Source organism: Jaculus jaculus, chromosome 13 (assembly GCF_020740685.1).
Source record: "Jaculus jaculus isolate mJacJac1 chromosome 13, mJacJac1.mat.Y.cur, whole genome shotgun sequence".
NCBI lineage: Eukaryota > Metazoa > Chordata > Mammalia > Rodentia > Dipodidae > Jaculus > Jaculus jaculus.
In genome coordinates this window covers 3,485,645-3,504,296 of record NC_059114.1, presented here as the reverse complement: position 1 = coordinate 3,504,296, position 18,652 = coordinate 3,485,645, and the positions used below count along the sequence as shown (strand labels likewise).

The 18,652-nt window shown below is 48.0% G+C and overlaps 1 protein-coding gene and 1 non-coding gene across 2 annotated transcripts; both read left to right on the top strand.

Moving 5' to 3' along the window:
* Positions 1–2,316: 2,316 nt before the first annotated feature.
* On the top strand, positions 2,317–2,412 carry LOC123454392. The gene has a single exon (XR_006633357.1). It is a non-coding gene; the product is annotated as a U11 spliceosomal RNA (small nuclear RNA).
* A 7,212-nt stretch (positions 2,413–9,624) lies between these two features.
* On the top strand, positions 9,625–15,996 carry Btn1a1 (butyrophilin subfamily 1 member A1). Its single transcript, XM_012951766.2, has 7 exons — positions 9,625–9,703; positions 10,721–11,068; positions 12,467–12,748; positions 13,956–14,108; positions 14,782–14,802; positions 14,896–14,922; positions 15,323–15,996. The coding sequence occupies exons 1-7, from the start codon at positions 9,625–9,627 to the stop codon at positions 15,994–15,996; spliced, it is 1,584 nt and encodes a 527-aa protein (XP_012807220.2).
* The last annotated feature ends 2,656 nt before the right edge of the window (positions 15,997–18,652 follow it).

Sequence of the window (18,652 nt, the reverse complement as noted above, 5' to 3'; positions counted from 1 at the left end):
CAAAAAGAGGAAGAGAGAGTATGGACACACCATGGACTTTTGCCACTGCAAACAAATGCCCAATACCTGAGCCACTTTGTGTATCTGACTTTATTTTTTTATTTTTATTTTTTGGTTCTGTCGAGGCAGGGTCTCTAGCCCAGGCTGACCTGGAATTCACTAGGTAGTCTCAGGGCGGCCTTGAACTCACAGCGATCCTCCTACCTCTGCCTCCCAAGTGCTGGGATTAAAGGTGTGCACCATCATGCCGGGCTTGTGTATCTGACTTTACATGTTTACTTGGGAATCAAATTTAGACCATCAGGTTTTGCAAGCACCTTTAACTGCTAATCCATCTCTCTAGCCCCACATAATGTATTTTGATCATAATACCCTCCCATTACACATACTTGAGACAAAAATGTTATCTAGCCCAAGCTAGCCTTCAAACTCATGGCATTTCTCCTGCCTCAGCAAGTGCCACACCTGGCTTTCAAGTCATCTTTTGAGAACCAGGAAAGTGGTATCTTAGTGGTTAAAGAGCTCACCTGTGAAGCCTAAGGACCCAGGTTCAATTCTTCAGAACCCACTTAAGCCAGATACACAAGGTGGCCCATGCATCTGGAGTTTGCAGTTGCCACAGTTGCTACAGGCCCTGAAGTGCCCATTCTCTTTCTCCCCCCGCCCCACTCTGTCTCAGATAAAAATAAATCTAAAAGGGCTAAGGGCTAGAGAGTCTCAGCATTTGGTAGCAGAAGTAGGAGGATTGCCATAAATTCAAGTCCACCCTGAGACTACATAGTAAGTTCCAGGTCAGCCTGAGTTAGAGTGAGACCCTACTTCAAAAAAAAAAAAAAAATACTAATACGGAGAAAACCTAAGTATGACTAAAAGCAATGAACTGGAACCAATCCTCTTTTCTTTTTCTGTGCCATCTGAAGCAAATCTGAAGCAAGTGTGCTGCCCTACATCCTCCGACCTCTGCCTCTCGGCTGCTGTAAAGGTGTGTGCCGCCACACCTAGCTCTATCAGTATTTTATGCTGTGAAGAAGAGTTATTTGAGGGCTGGACAGTGGCTTAGCTGTTAAGGTCGTCACTTACAAAGCATAAGAACCTAGGTTTGATTACCGAGAACCCACTTAAGCCAGAGCCAGATGCACATGGTGGCACATGCATCTGGAGTTCTCTTGCAATGTGGCTGGAGGTCCTGATGTGCCTATCTCTCTCTCTCTTTTTTTGGCGGGGGTGGGGGGTCCCAGGTAGGTTCTTACTCTAGCTCATGCTGACTTGTAATTCACTATGTAATCTCAGGGTAGCCTTAAACTCATGGTGATCCTCCTACCTCTACCTCCTGGGTGCTGGGATTAAAGGCCTATGTACCATGCCTAGCCTCTCTCTCTCAAATAGATGAAAATATTTTTTTAAAATATTTTTACAGATTTTAAAAATAAAATTTTATTTTATTTATTAGAGAGAGAGAATAGGCATGCCAAGGCCTCTAACTACTGCAAAGTAACTCCAGACACATATACTACCATTGCATCTGGCTTACATGGGTTCTGGGGAATTGAACCTGAGTTCTTAGGCAAGTGTCTTACTGGCTAAGCCACCTCTCCAGCCTAAGAATAGTTTAGTTTGTAACTAAGTGCCTTAAACTGCTGACCCATCTCCCCAGCTCAAGAATATTTAATTTGGAGCCAGAGTTGTTACAAGATGTTTAAAGGATTCTTAAAGTTACCATCACCAGGTCAAGGAACTTTCGTGGGCGATGCTCCTCAGAGGTCACCTGATACAGTAAGGAAAGCATCTCAAATCCAAGGAAAAGGTCCTGGGGCTGGGGGACGGTCAATCATCCCAACACACTTATTGAGAAATGGGAGGCAGAAACAGGAGAATCCTCAAATCACAGGCCAGCCAGCAGTCAAATGCAGTGGTAAACCAGGAACCACGCCAAAAACAAGATGGAAGATGAGGACTGCTGCCCCAGGGTATTCTCCAGCCTCCACCCTTACACTGTGTCATGTGTTGAAAGCACTCCCCACACAGATTTTTTTTTTTTTAAGCTGGGCATTGAGGCCCGTGCCTTTAATCAACATTTAAGACACTAAACTAAGAGGCTAGAGTAAGACCCTACTGCAAAACCAAACAAACAGGGCTGGAGAGATGGCTTAGCGGTTTGCAAAGCCAAAGGACTCAGGTTCGATTCCTCAAGATCCACATAAGCCATATAAATACACAAGGTGATGCATGCATCTGGAGTTTGTTTGCAGAAACTAGAGGCCCTGGTGCATACACTCTCTCTGCCTCTTTCTCTCTCTCAAATAAATAAAACTATATGAAAAAGCCTTCTGTTGTGAGTGGCACACATAGGGTAATTCAGTTGCTCTCTGTGTGGAATCAACGTCAAGAGATTTCGGAAGCAAAAAATAAATAAAATCTAATAACAGGGCTGGAAAGATGGCTTAGCAGTTAAGGCATCTGCCTGCAAAGCCAAAGGATCCCAGTGCAATTCTCCAGGACCCATGTAAGCCAGTTGCATAAGGGAGCACATACATTTGGAGTTTGTTTGCAGTGGCTAGAGGCCCTGGAGTACCCATTCTCTCCCTCTCTCTGCCTCTTTCTCTCTCTCTCTCAAATAAATAAACAAAATATATTTTCTAAAAAAATCTAATAAAAACCAACAAAAGAGTGTTTTTTTTTTTTTTTTTTTTTTTTTAATTTCTTCCTCCATTATTCCCAAGACCAAGTTTTTAATTTTATTTTGCCTTCCACTTTCCATGGATATTGTGCTGGGTCCATGTCAACTTTCTCTAAATTCAAGCCTCAAAAATCTACAAGCTACAGCATTTTGGTGGCTGGGAGTACCATGGAATTAATCTTAACCAAAGAGAGCCCCACGACCCAAGATTTCTGTGCCTGTGCATGGGGCGTCCGACAGCTGGGCACTGTGAATGTGAGAGTCTGGAGCCTGAGCCTGAGCCCAAGGTCCATAGCTCTGAAAAGCCGCCCTAATTTCAGAGTTCTCTGTGTGACTGACCAAGGCGTTTGCTGTCGTTGATTCCATTTCAGTCTCTCCCCTGTCTGCCTTCCTTAACTTCCCCAAGGTACTGGCGCCACAGGCCTCTCCAGTAATGTCCTAGAGAGTCTCTCGAGCTGTCAGCCCCTGAGAGAAATGAACGCTTCATAATGCTTTGGAGTTTTTTTGTTTGTTTGTTTTTGTTTTTGTTTTTAATGATAAATAGCATGTGGTAACGTCACCTTATCTACTAGAATATACACTTTTGTATCCTGTATTTAAAATGTCCCGATTCTGATTATTTTTGTTTTGTTTTCATTTATTTTTTTATAGGGTTTTATTCTAGCCAAGGCTGACCTGGAGTTCACTGTGTAGTCTCAGAATGGCCTCACAGTGATCCTCCTACCTCCGCGTCCTGAGTGCTGGAATTAAAGGCATGCTTCACCATGCCTGGCTCCTTTTTTCTTTTTTTCTTTCTTTGTTTTTTTTTTAATTTTAGAAATATTTTTATGTGCAAGCAGAGAGAGATATAGAGAGAAGAGAGACAGAGAATGAGCATGCCAGGGCCTCCAGCCACTATAAAGGACTCCACTTTGTGCATCTGGCTTGATGTGTGTATTGGGGAATTGAACTCTGGTCATTAGACTTTGCAGGCAAGTGCCTTAATTGCTAAACCATCTCTCCATCCCTTGCTGTCCTTTTCACAGTATGGAAGATGTCCAGTCCACACAGGACCACCCCCTTTCCCCAAGGAAGGAACCAGGATGAGTAAACTCCCAGTAGAATAAACTGGGTGTGGTGGCTTTAATCCCAGGCCTCAAGAGGCTGAGGCAGAAGGATCACAGCGAGCTCAAGGCCAGCCTGGGCTACAGAGTGAGTTCTAGGTCAGCCTGGGCTTGAATGACACCCTGCCTGAAAAAAAAATTAGGGGGCTGGAGAGATGGTTCACGAGATAAGATGTTTCCCAAGCAAGTTTGAAGACCTTGAGTTCAAATCCCTGGAACCTAACTTAAAAGCTGGGTGCAGGGCCCATGGCGCACACCTATAATCCCAGGGTTGGGGAAGTGGAAGCAGAGGGTCCCCAGGGCTCCTTGGCCAGCTAGTCTAGCCAAATCAGTGAGCTCGAGATTCACAGAGACCTTGTGTCTCCAGCTAGGGTGGAGAGCAATTCAGGAAGATCTCTGAGGTTGACCTGCTCTAAGGCTAACTTGGTCTGGCACGGTCAACCTTCCCAGAGCAGTGTGTGCGCTTGTTCCAAAACCAACCCTGCTTTGTCTGTTGAGCAGCTGTTGGACAGTGTGCCAGTCCCTGAAATGGTGAGTTTGCAAAGGAGGAAGGGTTCATTCATAAGGCAGCCAAGTGTGAGGTGGGGAGAACATTTTCCTGGGAATCAAGTCTAAGGCCATTTATTGGAATACAGAAGCAGGCATGGCTCTCCACAGAGAGAATGTTCAGGAAGTGTCCCATTTTAGCTGGGTGTCATGGGGCACACCTTTAATCCCAGCATGGGAAGGCAGAGGTAGGAGGATCACCACGAGTTCAAGGCCAGCCTGAGATTACATAGTGAATTCCAGGTCAGCCTGGGCTAGAGCGAGCCCCTATCTTAAAACAACTTGGGTTTTTCCCTCAGTGTCACACTGATCTCTGCCTCAGCACGCAACATCTAATAGCATTTGCAACTAAGCTGTGAGCCGTGAAGCCAGGCTCTTCTGACACAGATGGGGAGATACAGAAAAGCCGCCGGATCCTCTAAGAGCACAGACAAAAGCCCAGCTGGGCAACATCCCTCCCAGACAGCCCTACTTCTTCACCAGTTACAACAGCAGCCCATCCTGCTCCTCCACTTCCTCAGAGACTGCAGAAACCAATCATAAAACTGACCCTACTTCTAGTTCCTACAGCATTCATTCACGACAAGCTCTTGCTTTCTCAAAACTATCCCCAAATCACCTAATACACATCTATAGCCTATAGAAAATTAAAATAAAACCTGCCATCGGGGGCCGGGTGTGGTGGCGCACGCCTTTAATCCCAGCACTCGGGTGGCAGAGGTAGGAGGATCGGTGTGAGTTCCAAGCCACCCTGAGACTACTAATACAGTGAGACTCTACCTCAAAAAAAAAAAAAAACCTGCTATCACCTCATTGACACATGCCACTCCTTCTACTTCCCCCCAGTGTATGAAGTCACCCCACTGAGGAAATCTGTGCTGCTGTAACAAATATCAGTAAGCCTAAAGCTAGATAGAAAGATAGAGAAAGGAGCCTTTAATCTCAACACTTGGGAGGCGGCAGAGGCAGGAGGACTGCTGTGAATTCGAGGCCACCCTGAGAGTACATAGTGAATTCCAGGTCAGCCTGGGCTAGAGTGAGACCCTAGCTTGAGTTAGACCCTACTTCAAATAAACAAAACAAACAAAAATCCTAAAGCCAAAAGGAACCTCCTCCAGATTTCTGAGAACAAACAGTAAAACAAAAGCATGTTCACAGCACAGTGAGGAAATTTCAGTAAGCAGGGTTCACAGAAGGGGACAGTTGTTTCACTGTGAACTTTATGCATACATTCTCAGTACTCATCCGGAACTCCCACAATCAGTTCCCACACATGATAGTTGATTTCCTCTTGCTCAATTTCTTTTTCTTTAAATTTACTTATTTTGTATTTACTTGGGGGGGGGGCGCAGATAGACAATGGGTGTGCTAGGGCTTTCAGCCGCTGCAAATGAATTCTGGATGCATGTGTCACCTTGTGCATCTGGCCTACATGGGTACTGGGGAATCGAACCTTGGCCCTTTGGCCCTGCAGGCATGAGCCTTAACCACTAAGCCATCCATGCAGCCTAAAATTTTATTTCTATGTTTTGCTTTTTTTTTTTTTTAAAGGCATGTGCCACCATGCCCAGCTTGGTCTTGCTCACTTTCCAAAGAACCCAAGAAAAGGGCTTAGAGTCTTCACCACCCTCATGGCTCCACAAATTCCTCTGTCACTGCAGACAGGGCCAATACATTTATGCTCAAGCTGTTGGCTCATTGCTTGTATAGGACTCTGAAATTTGACTTCCCAAAGCCTCAGAAAAATATATACATACACACACACACACACACATTTATGCACACACTGATAGCTTTTCAGTGGTGGGGGTGGGAAGACAAGAGATGGTGGCAGTTGTTTCTAGGTTTTGGGAAACAAATATATAGTCTCTAAGAAGTTGGCCACAGCATTAGGTAACGCATTTCTTCTTCCCAAAGTCACTCGAAGGCACACTCACTGCCCTGATACTGAGGAAGGGAGGGAGAGTGTTGAGAGGGTGAGAGGTGGTGACAAGACACAAGAGACAGCGAGAGCTGGCCTGGGAGGCCAGTGAGCAGGTTTGAGAGTGTCCAGCAATGTAGAGCAGCGTGCCCATCTCTTCAGAGGGAGGTTGTCCACTCGCTCTGCTCTCACATTCCTTGAGTCTTGACATCCCTCCCCCCTCTCTCCCAGCTAACCTGTGGGCAGGTCTCCAGTGGGGTGTTTCTAGTTCCATATAGTCACGAGTACCCAGCAAAACTGAGCCCCAAGTAGTAGCCCAAGTGTAAACACACTTTTCACTGTCTCTTGAATTCCACAGCCCCTCTTTTTTTTAATTTTTAAAATATTTTATTTATAGCTGGGCATGGTGGCACACGCTTTTAATCCCAGCACTTGGGAGGCAGAGGTAGAAGGATCACCGTGAGTTCAAAGCCACCTGAGAATACAGAGTGAATTGCAGATCAGTCTGGGCTAGAGTGAGACCCTACCTTGAAAAACAAAACATTTTCTCTGGGGAAACATTATACACCACACTGTTGGCTCAGGAAGGTGAGCCCATCCAATGGATCCACCTCTCCCCCTCTTTTTTTTTTTTTTTTTTTTCAAGGTAGAGTCACACTCTAGCCCAGGCTGACCTAGAACTCACTCTGTAGTACCAGGCTGGCCAAGAATTCACAGAGATCCTTCAGCCCATATCACAAGAAGACTAGATAGTGGGAAAGGAAAGATTATGCTTTCTGAGCTACCTTTCAGAAAGGCAGGCAGGCTGGGTGAGTTCTGGGTCAGTCTGGGCTAGAATGAAACCCTGCCAGAAACAAACTGCAGGCTAAGAAGTGGAAGATCTGCACACACTGCCTGCATGTCTTTTTGTTGTTTTTTTTTTCCCAATTTTGTTTTTTAGAGAGAGGGATTCAGAGAGAGGGAGAGAGAATTGGCAATCGAACTCCAGACACTTATGCCACCTAGTGGGCATGTGCGACCTTGCGTCTGCCTGGCCTTTGTGCATCTGGCTTACCTGGGATCTGGAGAGCTGAACATGGGTCCTTTGGCTTTGCAGGCAAGCACCTTAACCCCTAAGCTGTCTCTCCCAGCCCCATTTTTCAATGTTTCTGTGGCAAATAGAAATTTTGAACAACGTAAGGCAGCCCTGGGTGCTACACTGTGCTTCACCTCATGGGCCAGCATGTATATTTGTACCTGCACTGCCTGGGGCTTTGGGGCTTTCAGGGGAAGGTGGCCCCCACGCTGCAGCTTCTGTGGGCACTGGGTGGAGGTGTGAGCAGAGCCTGCTGCCTCCGAGGCATCTGCCCGGAAGGAATAAGCATTCTTTCTTGTTTCTTTTCAGTGCTAGGGCTTGAACCCACCTCTTACAAATAATTTGCACTTTTTTTGTTTTTGTTTTTGTTTTTGTTTTTTGAAGTAGGGTCTCAGACGAGCTCAGGCTGACCTGGAATTCATTATGTAATCCCAGGGTGGCCTCGAACTCATGGTGATCCTCCTACCTCTGCCTCCCGAGTGCTGGGATTAAAGGTGTGCGCCATGGTGGGCTTCAAGGGAGACCCTATCTCAAAAAAAAAATAAGTAAAAGCACGTCTGTATGTGGGTGTGCATGCGCGCCACTGAGTGTGTGTGTGTGTGTGTGTGTGTGTGTGTGTGTGTGTGAGCCACTGCAACTCAATGCCCATTGGTGGTTGGGGAATTGAACCCAGGACAGCAGGTTTTACAAGCAAGCACTGTTGATGGGCATGGGAGGTGAAGACCTCTTTGTATGTGTGTGTGGTTTTTCCGGAAATGCACTATGTAGTCTCAGGCATTTAAAAAATATTTATTATTTATTTAGTGTGGGATGTTTTTAGATGGATACTCAATAGCTTTGAACTTGTAGTGGTCTGCCTTCCTCTATCTCCTGAGTCCCAAGGTTACAGGATGTGCCACCACACTCACCTTATTCTTGTTTGTTTTTTCAGGTAAAGTTTCATTCTAGCCCAGATTGATCTAGAACTCATTCTTTAGTCCTAGGCTGGCCTTGAACTGGCAGTGATCCTTCTACATCTACCTCCTGAGTTCTGGGATTAAAGGCATGTGGCACCATGCCTTGTCTATTCTAGTTTTTTTATTTTTTGTTTTTTCGAGGGAGTCTTGCTCTGGCCCAGCCTGACCTGGAATTCACTATGAAGTCTCCGGGTGGCCTCAAAGTCATGGCAACCCTCCTGCCTCTGCCTCTGCTGGGATTAAAGGTGTGCGCCCCCACGCCTAGCTCTGTTCTAGTTTTTTAGACAGAAAAGAAGCTTAGGAAGTTGAATCAGCTGCCGGCAGCCTCACATCTCGTTGTAGAGTTCCGCAGGCTCTCTTTCTCCCTTTTACTTGATTCAGCTCCTTAAGGATATCTGAGCTGAAGAGCACGAATCAACCTCTGTCGGAAACTTTTTTTATTTTTTTTTATTCCAAAGTAGCTACACATAACCACCTGGAGGCAGGCTTTCCTGGGGTACTGCCTCTTCCTTCTCCGGCAGGCTTTTAACTCTGCCTCTGAGGCCACAGTCAGCTTTTTCACTGGGCAGCCAGGCGGCCCTTGTCCCAGCTGCTTTTCCTCCAGGATCCTGAAGCTCAGTGAGTGCTTTAGTCTCTTTGTCAAGCCAGCAGCAGGAGGGAATAGTTCTCTCAATGCAGCTCCTTTATTCTTTAAACTCTTCAGCCTCTCTCTCTCTCTCCTTTTCCTTCTCCCTTCCTCTCTCTCTTCTCTCCCTTCCTCTCTCCTTCCTTCCTGCCAGGGTTTCTATAGCCCAGACTGTAACTCACTATGAGGCTGAGGCTGACCTCAAAGTCAAGGAGATCCTCCTCCCTCAGTCTCCCTAGTGCTGGGATTACGGGTGTGAGCCACCACACGCAGCTTCCATCTTTTTCCCCTTTCTCCTCTATTTCATGGCCTTTATCTTCATTTTTGCCTCCAGGACTTTATTATCATTTCTAAACACAAAAAGCAATTTTTTTTTCTTTTAAGAAGACTTTTCTTTAATCTGAGATTTTGTGATTTATCTGAAATCATGCCTCACAATTTGTTTGTGGAGGCTGTCTATCCTGGGCCTGTGGCGCCCGGTTTCCTATTCTGTGCTTGCTTAGCCAGGCTCAGGGAGGGTAGAGGGCAGGCACTGCTGAACCCGCTGTGGAGGCAGCCGGGAAGGGGAGTCACACTAAGATGACCATGGCACGGTGAACTGGAGGGGATCGCTGGAGGACAGGTTCTGCAGAGCCCAGTGTCACCTCCTGACCCTTTGTCTCCTAGGCTGCAGGTCCTGGTGGACTCCCTTCAGTATCCTACTATCCCATCAAGGTCAAAGATGTCGATGGCACCCAGTTCCTGCCCCCCAGGGTGTCTGCTCCTCCTCATGGTCCTGCAGCTGCCCACGATGGACTCAGGTAGATCACCCTTCATAGCCTCTCTTTCCTGTATGGTTGGAAGATTCCAATAAATCTCAAATGTTTTTCGAGGTAGGATCTTGCTCTAGCTCAGGCTGACCTGAAATTCACTACGTGAATTCACTATGCCCAGCTTTTTTTTTTTTTTTTTTTTTAAGCAGGGTCTCACTGTAGCCCAGATTGGTCTCCAACTCATGGCAGTCCTCTTAGCCCCCTGAGTGCTGAGAGTAAGGACACACAGCAGCAGCAGCCCAATTTGGTTCCAGTTCGTCCACGCTACCAGACTCTTTCGTTGGTGTAGTCCTGTAATCCCACACTCTGAAGTATCACTTGGAGTTCAAGGCCAGCCTGGGCTGCATAGTGAATACCAAGTGAATACCAGCATTATCTAACAAGACTTTGTTTCAAAAATAAAATTAAAAAAAAAAAAAAAGCCAAGTGCCAGACGTAGTGGCACACGCCTTTAATCCCAACACTCGGGAGGCGGAGGTAGGAGGATCCCCGTGAGTTCGAGGCCACCCTGAGAATACATAGTGAATTCCAGGTCAGCCTGGACTAGAGTGAAACCCTGCCTCGAAAAGCCAAAAAGGAAAAAGAAAAAGAGCAAAGAAATAAAAGTCCACACTTACAAGGCCCAGCATTCCACAGGTTCCAACAGGAGAGTCAGAAATTCAAGGTCATTCTTTTTTTCTCTTTTTCTAAAAGAAAGTGGGAATGTTGCCAGAGGGGATTCAGTTGTGTTCTTCCTCCCCCCCCCCCCCCCAAGTAAGATCTCGCTCTAGCCCAGGCTGACCTGGAATTCACTATGTATTCTCAGAGTGGCCTCGAACTCACGGCTATCTTCCTACCTCTGCCTCTGGGGCGATGGGATTAAAGGCGTGCGCCATCACAGCCCAAGGTCCTTCTTGACCGAGTTCGAGACCAGCCCGGGCCCCTGGGGACAGTGGGGGCCTCCGTCCCCCGCGCAGGTCCTCGCACCCACCCCTTGCCCTCCCCCTGCCCGTGCTTGTTTCTCAGCTCGCTTCGACGTGATCGGCCCGCAGGAGCCGGTGGTGGCCCTGGTGGGCGCAGACGCCGAGCTCCCCTGTCGCCTGTCCCCGAACGTGAGCGCCGAGCGCATGGAGCTGCGCTGGTTCCGACGGACGCGGTCGCCGGCCGTGCTGCTTTACCGCGACGGGCGGGAGCGGGAGGCCGAGCAGGCGGCCGAGTACCGCGGGAGGGCGACGCTGGTGACCCACGGCCTCCGGGCCGGGCGCGCGGCCCTGCGCATCCGCGGCGTCCGGGCCTCCGACGACGGCGAGTACCGGTGCTTCTTCAGGGACGGCGACAGCTACGAGGAGGCCGTCGTGCATCTGAAAGCCGCCGGTGGGTGGGCACAAGGGGCGACTGGCCCCGTCGCTCCGCGCTGGCCGTGTTTTGCAAAGGGCCCGTTACTTTAGAAGAGCCGGGGAGGAGAGGGAAGCGGCCCAGCCCAAGGGACGCAAAGAGAAGCATCCTTTAAGCAATTATCTTCTGCCCTTCCCCCCCCCCCAGGTCAGCACAACACATTTCCCCCAAGCAATGAGTTAAGCAATTGCAGGATGTAAATATGGTAACGTTGTCTGTCCTTTATTTGGTTTATTTGAGACAAAATCGGCTATGTAACCCTGAGTGGTCTTGAACTCATGGCCATCTCCCTGCCTATACCTCCTCAGTGCCTGTATTACAGGTGTGTACTACCACAGGGGTTTATAACATTCTTTTCAATGTTTGTTTATTTATTTGCAAGGAGAAAGAGAGAAAGAGTGATGGCACATGCATATGGAGGTTGCTTGCAGTGGCAAGAGGCCCTGACACAGCCTCTCTCTCTTGCTGTATCTTTTTCTGCCTGTATCTCTCTGCCTGCAAATAGATAAGTAAATAAATATTGTAGAGGTGGGTGTATCACTGTGAGTTCAAGGCCACCCAGAGATGACAGTGAATTCCAGGTCAGCCTAGCCTAGAGAGTGAGGGGGTGGGGGGAAGTGGGAGCAAAGCAAATAAATAAATAAATAATTGCAACTTGCCAGGTGTGGTGGCAAGCACCTTTAATCCCAGTATGGTGGGAATGGGAGTCTTTTTTGCCTCATGAGTAGAATCTTCAGCAATGGGCCACACTCTACCATTTCAGGAAGTCAGTTGTTAAGAGACTAATTCTTAAACCAGGTGTGGTGGCACACACCTTTAATCCCAGCACTCAGGAGGCAGAGGGAAGAGTGCACCATGAGTTCAAAGCCAGCCTGAGACTACATAGTGAATTCCAGGTCAGCTTGGGTTAGAGTGAAACCCTACCTGTGGGGGGGAGAGGGGGAAGAGGGAATAAGAAAGATAAAGTACACGATAATGTCTTCAATCAGATCCTAGAACTGGGCATTTAAATTGTGTCTATTGTCCCCACTTCTTTAGGCTGTGGTGAGCACCTGGAATGCTTCCAGATAGCTTTAGGAATTAGGTACTCTCGCTTGTGGTTTCCCGAGGTAGGATCTCCCTCTAGCCCAGGCTGATCTGGAATTCACTATGTAGTCCCAGGGTAACCTCGACCTCAAAGGGATCTTCCTACCGTTGCCCCCCCCCCCTCGAGTGCTGGGATTAAAGGCGTGCACCACTGTGCCCGGTTTACAGGCAAAGAAGACTCCCATTCCCCCCATACCTTTGCTTCTTTCCCAGTCTCAGATTAAGATGGTCAGGCTCCCAGAAGGATGTCCACTGAAAGATTAAAGCCAGCCCCTCTCTCTTTCTGCATAGCTCTGGGCTCTGATCCTCACATAAGTATGGGAGTTCAGGAGAGTGGACAGGTCCAGCTGGAGTGCACCTCCTCGGGGTGGTACCCAGAGCCCCGGGTGCAGTGGAGAACACCCAAGGGAGAGGACTTCCCATCCACATCAGAGTCCAGCAATCCCGACGAGGAAGGCCTGTTCACTGTGGCGGCTTCACTGGTCTTCAGGGACAACTCTGTAGAGAACATGTCCTGCAGCATCCAGAACATTCTTCTTGGCCAGGAAAAGGAAGTAGAGATATCCATACCAGGTCAGTGGAACCAGTACTGGATTTTTAAAAAACATATTTTTATTTATTAGAGAGAGAGGGAAAAGGGCAGGTAGAGAGAAAGAGAGCACACCAAGGCCTCCAGCCACTGCAAACAAACATGTGGGCTACCTTGTGCATCTGTCTTACATGGGACTTGGGGGATCGAACCTGGGTCCTTTGGCTTTGCAGGTGAGTGCCATAATTGCTAAGCCATCTCTTTAGCCCCCCCCCCATCTTTTTTTTTTTTTTTTTTTTTTTTGAGGCAGGGTCTTTCTCTAGCTCAGGCTGACCTGGAACTCACTCTGTAGTCCCCGGCTGACCTGGAATTCACAGTGACGCTTCTATCTCTGCCTCCAGGTTGCTGGGGTTAAAGGTGTGCACCACCCTGCCTGGCCAGCACTGGATTTCTGTGTGGACACAGCCTCAGGGCAGTGTAACCTAAGCCCATATTCAGAAGGGAGGGTTGTCTGCATTTCCCATCCAAGTGCTTGCCCACTGACTTGAGTTGAGGGAGCCCCAACTCGCTAGAATGACAACTCTGAAATCGTGACCTCGGCGAAATGTCATACTGTCCATCTTAGATCACACATATAAGACAGGGAAGCTTTGTCCCTGAACGATTTCCTGACCCAGATCCTCTCCTGGAGTAAATGGGAAGACTGTATTATTTTTCTACTTTTCCTGCATCCGTTCCACTCCCTTCCTTATCCCCACACTAGAGCTCTGCCTCAGCTTCTAAGATCCTCGGGGAACAGGTTCACTGACTGTTCTCCAGTTCCCACCTCTGGCAGGAACCTTCCCTTGTTTTTCTGTCTATGAGTGCCATTTAGTTACACACAGAGGTGACATTTCCTCTTCCTTACCCCTTCTGCATGCCCTTGGCTGCCATTCTGTGTGACAGTTAAGGAGGAAGTGATGTAAAGGGAATCGGTCCAGTGCTTGCTTTACTCCACACATTCTGTCCCCAGACAACCCTTCAGTGTGTCTTTGCTTCCTCACAGCCAAGGTCAGTTTTTCTGAGAAAAGCTTAGAGTGGCATTGGAGGAGCTGCTGCTTTTTTTTTTTTTTTTGCTGTGGGATGCAGGAAGTGGCCAGTATTATCCCCTCTTGTGCCCCCCCCACACACACACACACACTGTGGCATGAAGAAGAAAGCTGAAGTTAGTTAGCTTTCCCAGCCAATATGCTTCTTGGGGGTTTATTTCAGCTCCATTCTTGCCAAGGCTGATGACTCCCTGGATGGTAGCCGTAGCTATTTTCCTGGTAGTCTTCGGACTTCTCACCATTGGCTCCGTATTTCTCACTTGGAGACTATACAAAGAAAGATCCAGAATGAGGAAGAGTGAGTTTGGCTCTAAAGGTAAGCTGTTGAATCCATAAGGCCACCTTCTTTTTTTTTTTTTTTTTTTTTTGTCCGGGGATAGTTGGAGTCACACCCTTTAGGATGGCTTCCAACAGAAAGAGAATGGATTTTAGAATCCTGAAATTGGGATTACAAGGCTTCTGAAATCACAGGTACCTAATATGAATGATTGGTTTGGGGCATGAGACAGACAGACCAATTCTACTTGTCTTTTTTGACTTCATGAGTACCCACCACCACCTTCAAACCCTATCCCACTTCTAACTCTGTTTCCCAGTAACAATTTTATTTTTATTTATTTTGTTGTTGTTGTTGATTTTTTGAGATAGGGCCTCACTCTAGCCCAGGCTGTCCTGGAATTCCCTATGTATTCTCAGGGTGGCCTTGAACTCTCAGTGATCCTCCTACCTCTGCTTTCAGAGTGCTGGGATTTAAGGCATGCACCACCATGCCCAGCTCCATTAACAATTTTATTGCTAAAGATACAGTCCCAAGCCAAAGGGAAGTTCCTGAATATTTCTTAGAAAACCGAATAAAACTCTGTCTTTGACTTACCAGTCACCAGGTCTCCATGAGTTAAACAGTTCTTTCTTCCTTCATTTCCCCATCACTGTTATCCCCTCCTGCTCTTTATACAAAGCCATTGAGAGTGATTCTGTTTCTTTTCCAGAGAAACTTCTAGAAGAGCTCAGTAAGTTGTGTCTTCTTGTTATTATGTCACCAACACGATTTTCCCCATCCTCATTCATAACCTGCCACTAACAACCTCCCTCTTTCCTTGCAGACTGCAAAAAGGCTACGTTGCATGCAGGTCAGTGGCTCTGAGCTTGTCATGGCCTCTAAGGCCCTGTCCCCCAGGAGTTCAAGGACCTGAGAGACTTGAATACATGAACACTCTAATATGTTCTCTTTAGTGACAAGGATCGAAAGGGGAAGGTGACAGCTAATGGCCTCACGACCCTCCTTGCGGCACCTGGGGTGCCTACAGTAGATAGATGGCTAGGGGAGAGCCCCCTAGGACACTCCACGGGGCAGTTAGCTGTTACATCATCACCCCATAGTGGCTTCATAGAGAGGCTGGAGAGAATGAGATGGGACAGGCGCCAGACAACTCCCTCACCAAATAGTATGGTCAACTCCCAGAACAATGTGCGGCAGGGAGGCTGGGTCTTGTCCACGCTGGCTAACGGGCACATTGTCTCTGCCTCCAGTTGATGTGACTCTGGATCAAGACACAGCCCACCCTCACCTCTTTGTGTATGAAGATTCAAAATCTGTTCGCCTGGAAGATTCCCGTCAGACGCTGCCTGACAGACCAGAGAGGTTTGACTCTTGGCCCTGTGTGTTAGGCCGTGAGACCTTCACTTCAGGGAGACATTACTGGGAGGTGGAGGTGGGAGACAGGACGGATTGGGCGGTTGGTGTGTGTAGGGAGAGTGTGGTTAAGAAAGGGTTTGACCCCATGACTCCCGAGAATGGATTCTGGGCTGTGGAGTTGTATGGAGATGGGTACTGGGCCCTCACCACACTGCGTACCCCGCTCTCATTACTGGGGACGCCTCGCCGGGTTGGAATTTTCCTTGACTATGACGCAGGGGATATCTCCTTCTACAACATGGCTGATGGATTTCCCATCTATACCTTCCCCAGGCTCTCTTTCTCTGGCCCCCTCCGGCCTTTCTTTTGCCTGTGGTCCTATGATAAAAAACCACTGACCATCTGTCCAATTGGCAACAGGCCTGAGAGGGTCACAGTCGGTGCTGATATCCAGGACCTTTCTCAGGGTATTCCACTGTCCCCCCTGGGGGAGGTGCCAGCTTCTGGAGACCCAGACACGCTCCATTCTAAACTAATCCCTACCTCATCAAGCCAAAGGACACCCTAAGGCATATTCCAGATCAACAATTTTCCTTTGCCATAAACCCTCCGTCTGCTTCCTGCTGGGTGGTCATTTATTCACCTTGGGAAGCAGCTGCTACTGCTGGAAAACGACCTTCCGAGGGTCCAGACCCCTTCCCAGGGATAGAGACCCTAACTGCTCCTACGTCTTCAGGCCAGAGCTTAGGGAAGAACTTGTCCCAAACACCTAAGTACCCCAAGGGAACTAGAGTGGCCTAGAGTTGTGGTAGAAACATCTTGATCTAGAATAGAGATGTGTGGAGGCTTTAGACGAGCAATTTCAACCCAAAGGGTGCTGGGCTAGGAAAGTTATAGACTAAAGTCCCATAAAGGAATTTGGAGTGACACTGGTCCCGTGGTGTGCTCCTGTCCTGTCCCTAGGGTTTTGAGGGTTTATAGCTTTTTTTTGTTTGTTTTGTTTTGGTTTTTGTTTTTTCGAGGTAGGGTCTCACTCTAGCTCAAGCTGACCTGGAATTCCCTATGGAGTCTCAGGGTGGCCTCGAACTCATGGCAATCCTTCTACCTCTGCCTCTCAAGTGCTGGGATTAAAGGCATGTGCCACCGTGCCCGGCATTATTATTATTAATTTTTTTTTTTGAGGTAGTGTCTCTCACTATAGACCAGGCTGACTTGGAATTCACTCAGTAGTCCTAGGCTGGCCTCAGACTCAACACTGATCCTTCTGTTTCTGCCTCCTGAGTGTGGGGATTAAAGGTGTACACCACCACGCCTGACTCTGTCTCACAAAATTTCTAAGCCACGTTGCATGCTTCTATGGGGACAGAGCCGTGAGCAATGTGGGAAGAGCCGCAGCCCAAATGGGCAGGGCTGGAATGCTGGAGAGAGCTTGTGACCAGAGGTGGTTTTGGACACAGCTCACCAGTTGCCTGCAGAGCCCTGTCTCAGGCCCTGCTGCTCTGTGCTTAAGTTTTCTTTGTAGATGCTTTTTGTTTGTTTTGAGAAAGGGTCTCTCATCCAGGCCAGGCTGGCCACAAGCTATGTCACTGAAGATGACCGTGAGCTCCTGTTCCTTCTGACTCTTCTTCCCAAGTGCTGGGGTGTCAGGAGTAGACAGCACACCCACACCCTTTTCCATCCTTTGGTGACATCTCCACTTGGTGCAGGTCTCAGCCTCAGGTGCCCTCGGCCTTCACTACAAAGTCCAACAGAGATTTCCCTTTGCTTCTGCTGCCATCCTTCCCCACACTGCCCCCACCCAGCTTTCCTGTGGACTGTTTCTCCCCAGACTCCACTCACGGGGTACCCAGCAAGGCCACATTTGCCATGGGTCCGTTTAGCATTCTCCACCGAGCACCTTCCTATGGACTTGGGGCTTGTTTGGCCGCTGGACTGCCCACGTCTCCTGGCTCGCCCCTTCGGCACTGTACTGTTTCAGCCCCTGGGGTGGATATTGCCCTAATAAATAAGTCCACATAAGCCAAAGGAAGCCTCTGGGTTTTCCTTGCTTTATCCTAACAAGCTCTAGAATGAAGCAATGCAGAGGAATGGAAAAACTTGCATGGATGCAACTGGCAAAAGTGAAGCCTTTCTGTTCCACCCCAGCCTGGACTCGAGGGTAAGGCACACCAGAACAGGTGGTGTGTGAGCTGTACGCCAAGGTGAACGACCTCTGACAAGGCCATGGTGCCTATGGCTCCTACTCCCAGCCTTGTTGGAGCCTAACTCCACTTCTCCTATTAGAAAAGTCACTGATGGGTGGGGGGTATAGCTGGGGGGAGCAGGGCTGGAGAGATGGCCTAGGAAAGGATGCAGGTTTTATTCCCCAGTACCCACGTAAAGCCACAAGCACAAAGTGGTGCACACATCGAAAGTTCGTTTGCAGTGGCTGGAGGCCCTAGCATGTCCATTCTCTCAGTCTCTGCTTACAAATAAGTGAATAAAATATTAAAAATTTAAAGTTCAGTCTGGCGTGGTGTCACACGCCTTTAATCCCAGCACTTGGGAGGCAGAGGTAGGAGGATCACTGCAACTCTGAGACTACAGAGTGAATTCCAGGTCAGCCTGAGCTAGAGTGATACCCTACCTCAAAAAAACAATAATAATAATAATAATAATAAATGAATAAAAATAAAAGTTTAGCTGGATGTGGTGGCGCACACCTTTAATCCCAGTACTCAGGAGGCAGAGGTAGGAGGGTCACTGAGTTTGAGGCCACTCTGAGACTAGTGAATTCCAAGTCACCCTGGGCTACAGTGATACCCTATCTTGAAAAAAAAACATAAATAAATAAAGTTCAATGACAATATACTCCATACACTAAAAATATTGATGAAGCGTAGGCAATTGCATGATTGGATTAATGTGTAATTTGTATCCTAAAACATGCCTGTAAAACCTCATGCAGAATAGACAGGATGCCACAGGGGCCCCCTCCTTGAGATTAGAAAAGAAAGAGGGTCTCAAAGACAGCACTATAAACCCAGCACTATGGAAAGGGAAACTTAGACAGGAGGGTTATGAGTTCAAGCCCAGTGTGGGCTACATTGCCAATTTTGAGACTTGAGGAAAAAGAAAGAAAAAAACACGCCTCAGATTTCCATCAACTCTCTGGCTCTCCTGCCCTTTCCCTATGACTTTCAAGGAAAATGGTCATTGGGCTGAGCATTAAATGAGTGGCAGAT

What these genes read in the sequence shown, in the direction of transcription:
- Btn1a1 (XM_012951766.2), top strand. Translation starts at nt 9,625, where the DNA reads ATGTCGATGGCACCCAGTTCCTGCCCCCCAGGGTGTCTGCTCCTCCTC. An exon ending in CGTGCATCTGAAAGCCGCCG is followed by an intron (nt 11,069 to 12,466) that starts GTGGGTGGGCAC and finishes CTTTCTGCATAG; the next exon opens with CTCTGGGCTCTGATCCTCAC. An exon ending in AAAGGCTACGTTGCATGCAG is followed by an intron (nt 14,923 to 15,322) that starts GTCAGTGGCTCT and finishes CTCTGCCTCCAG; the next exon opens with TTGATGTGACTCTGGATCAA.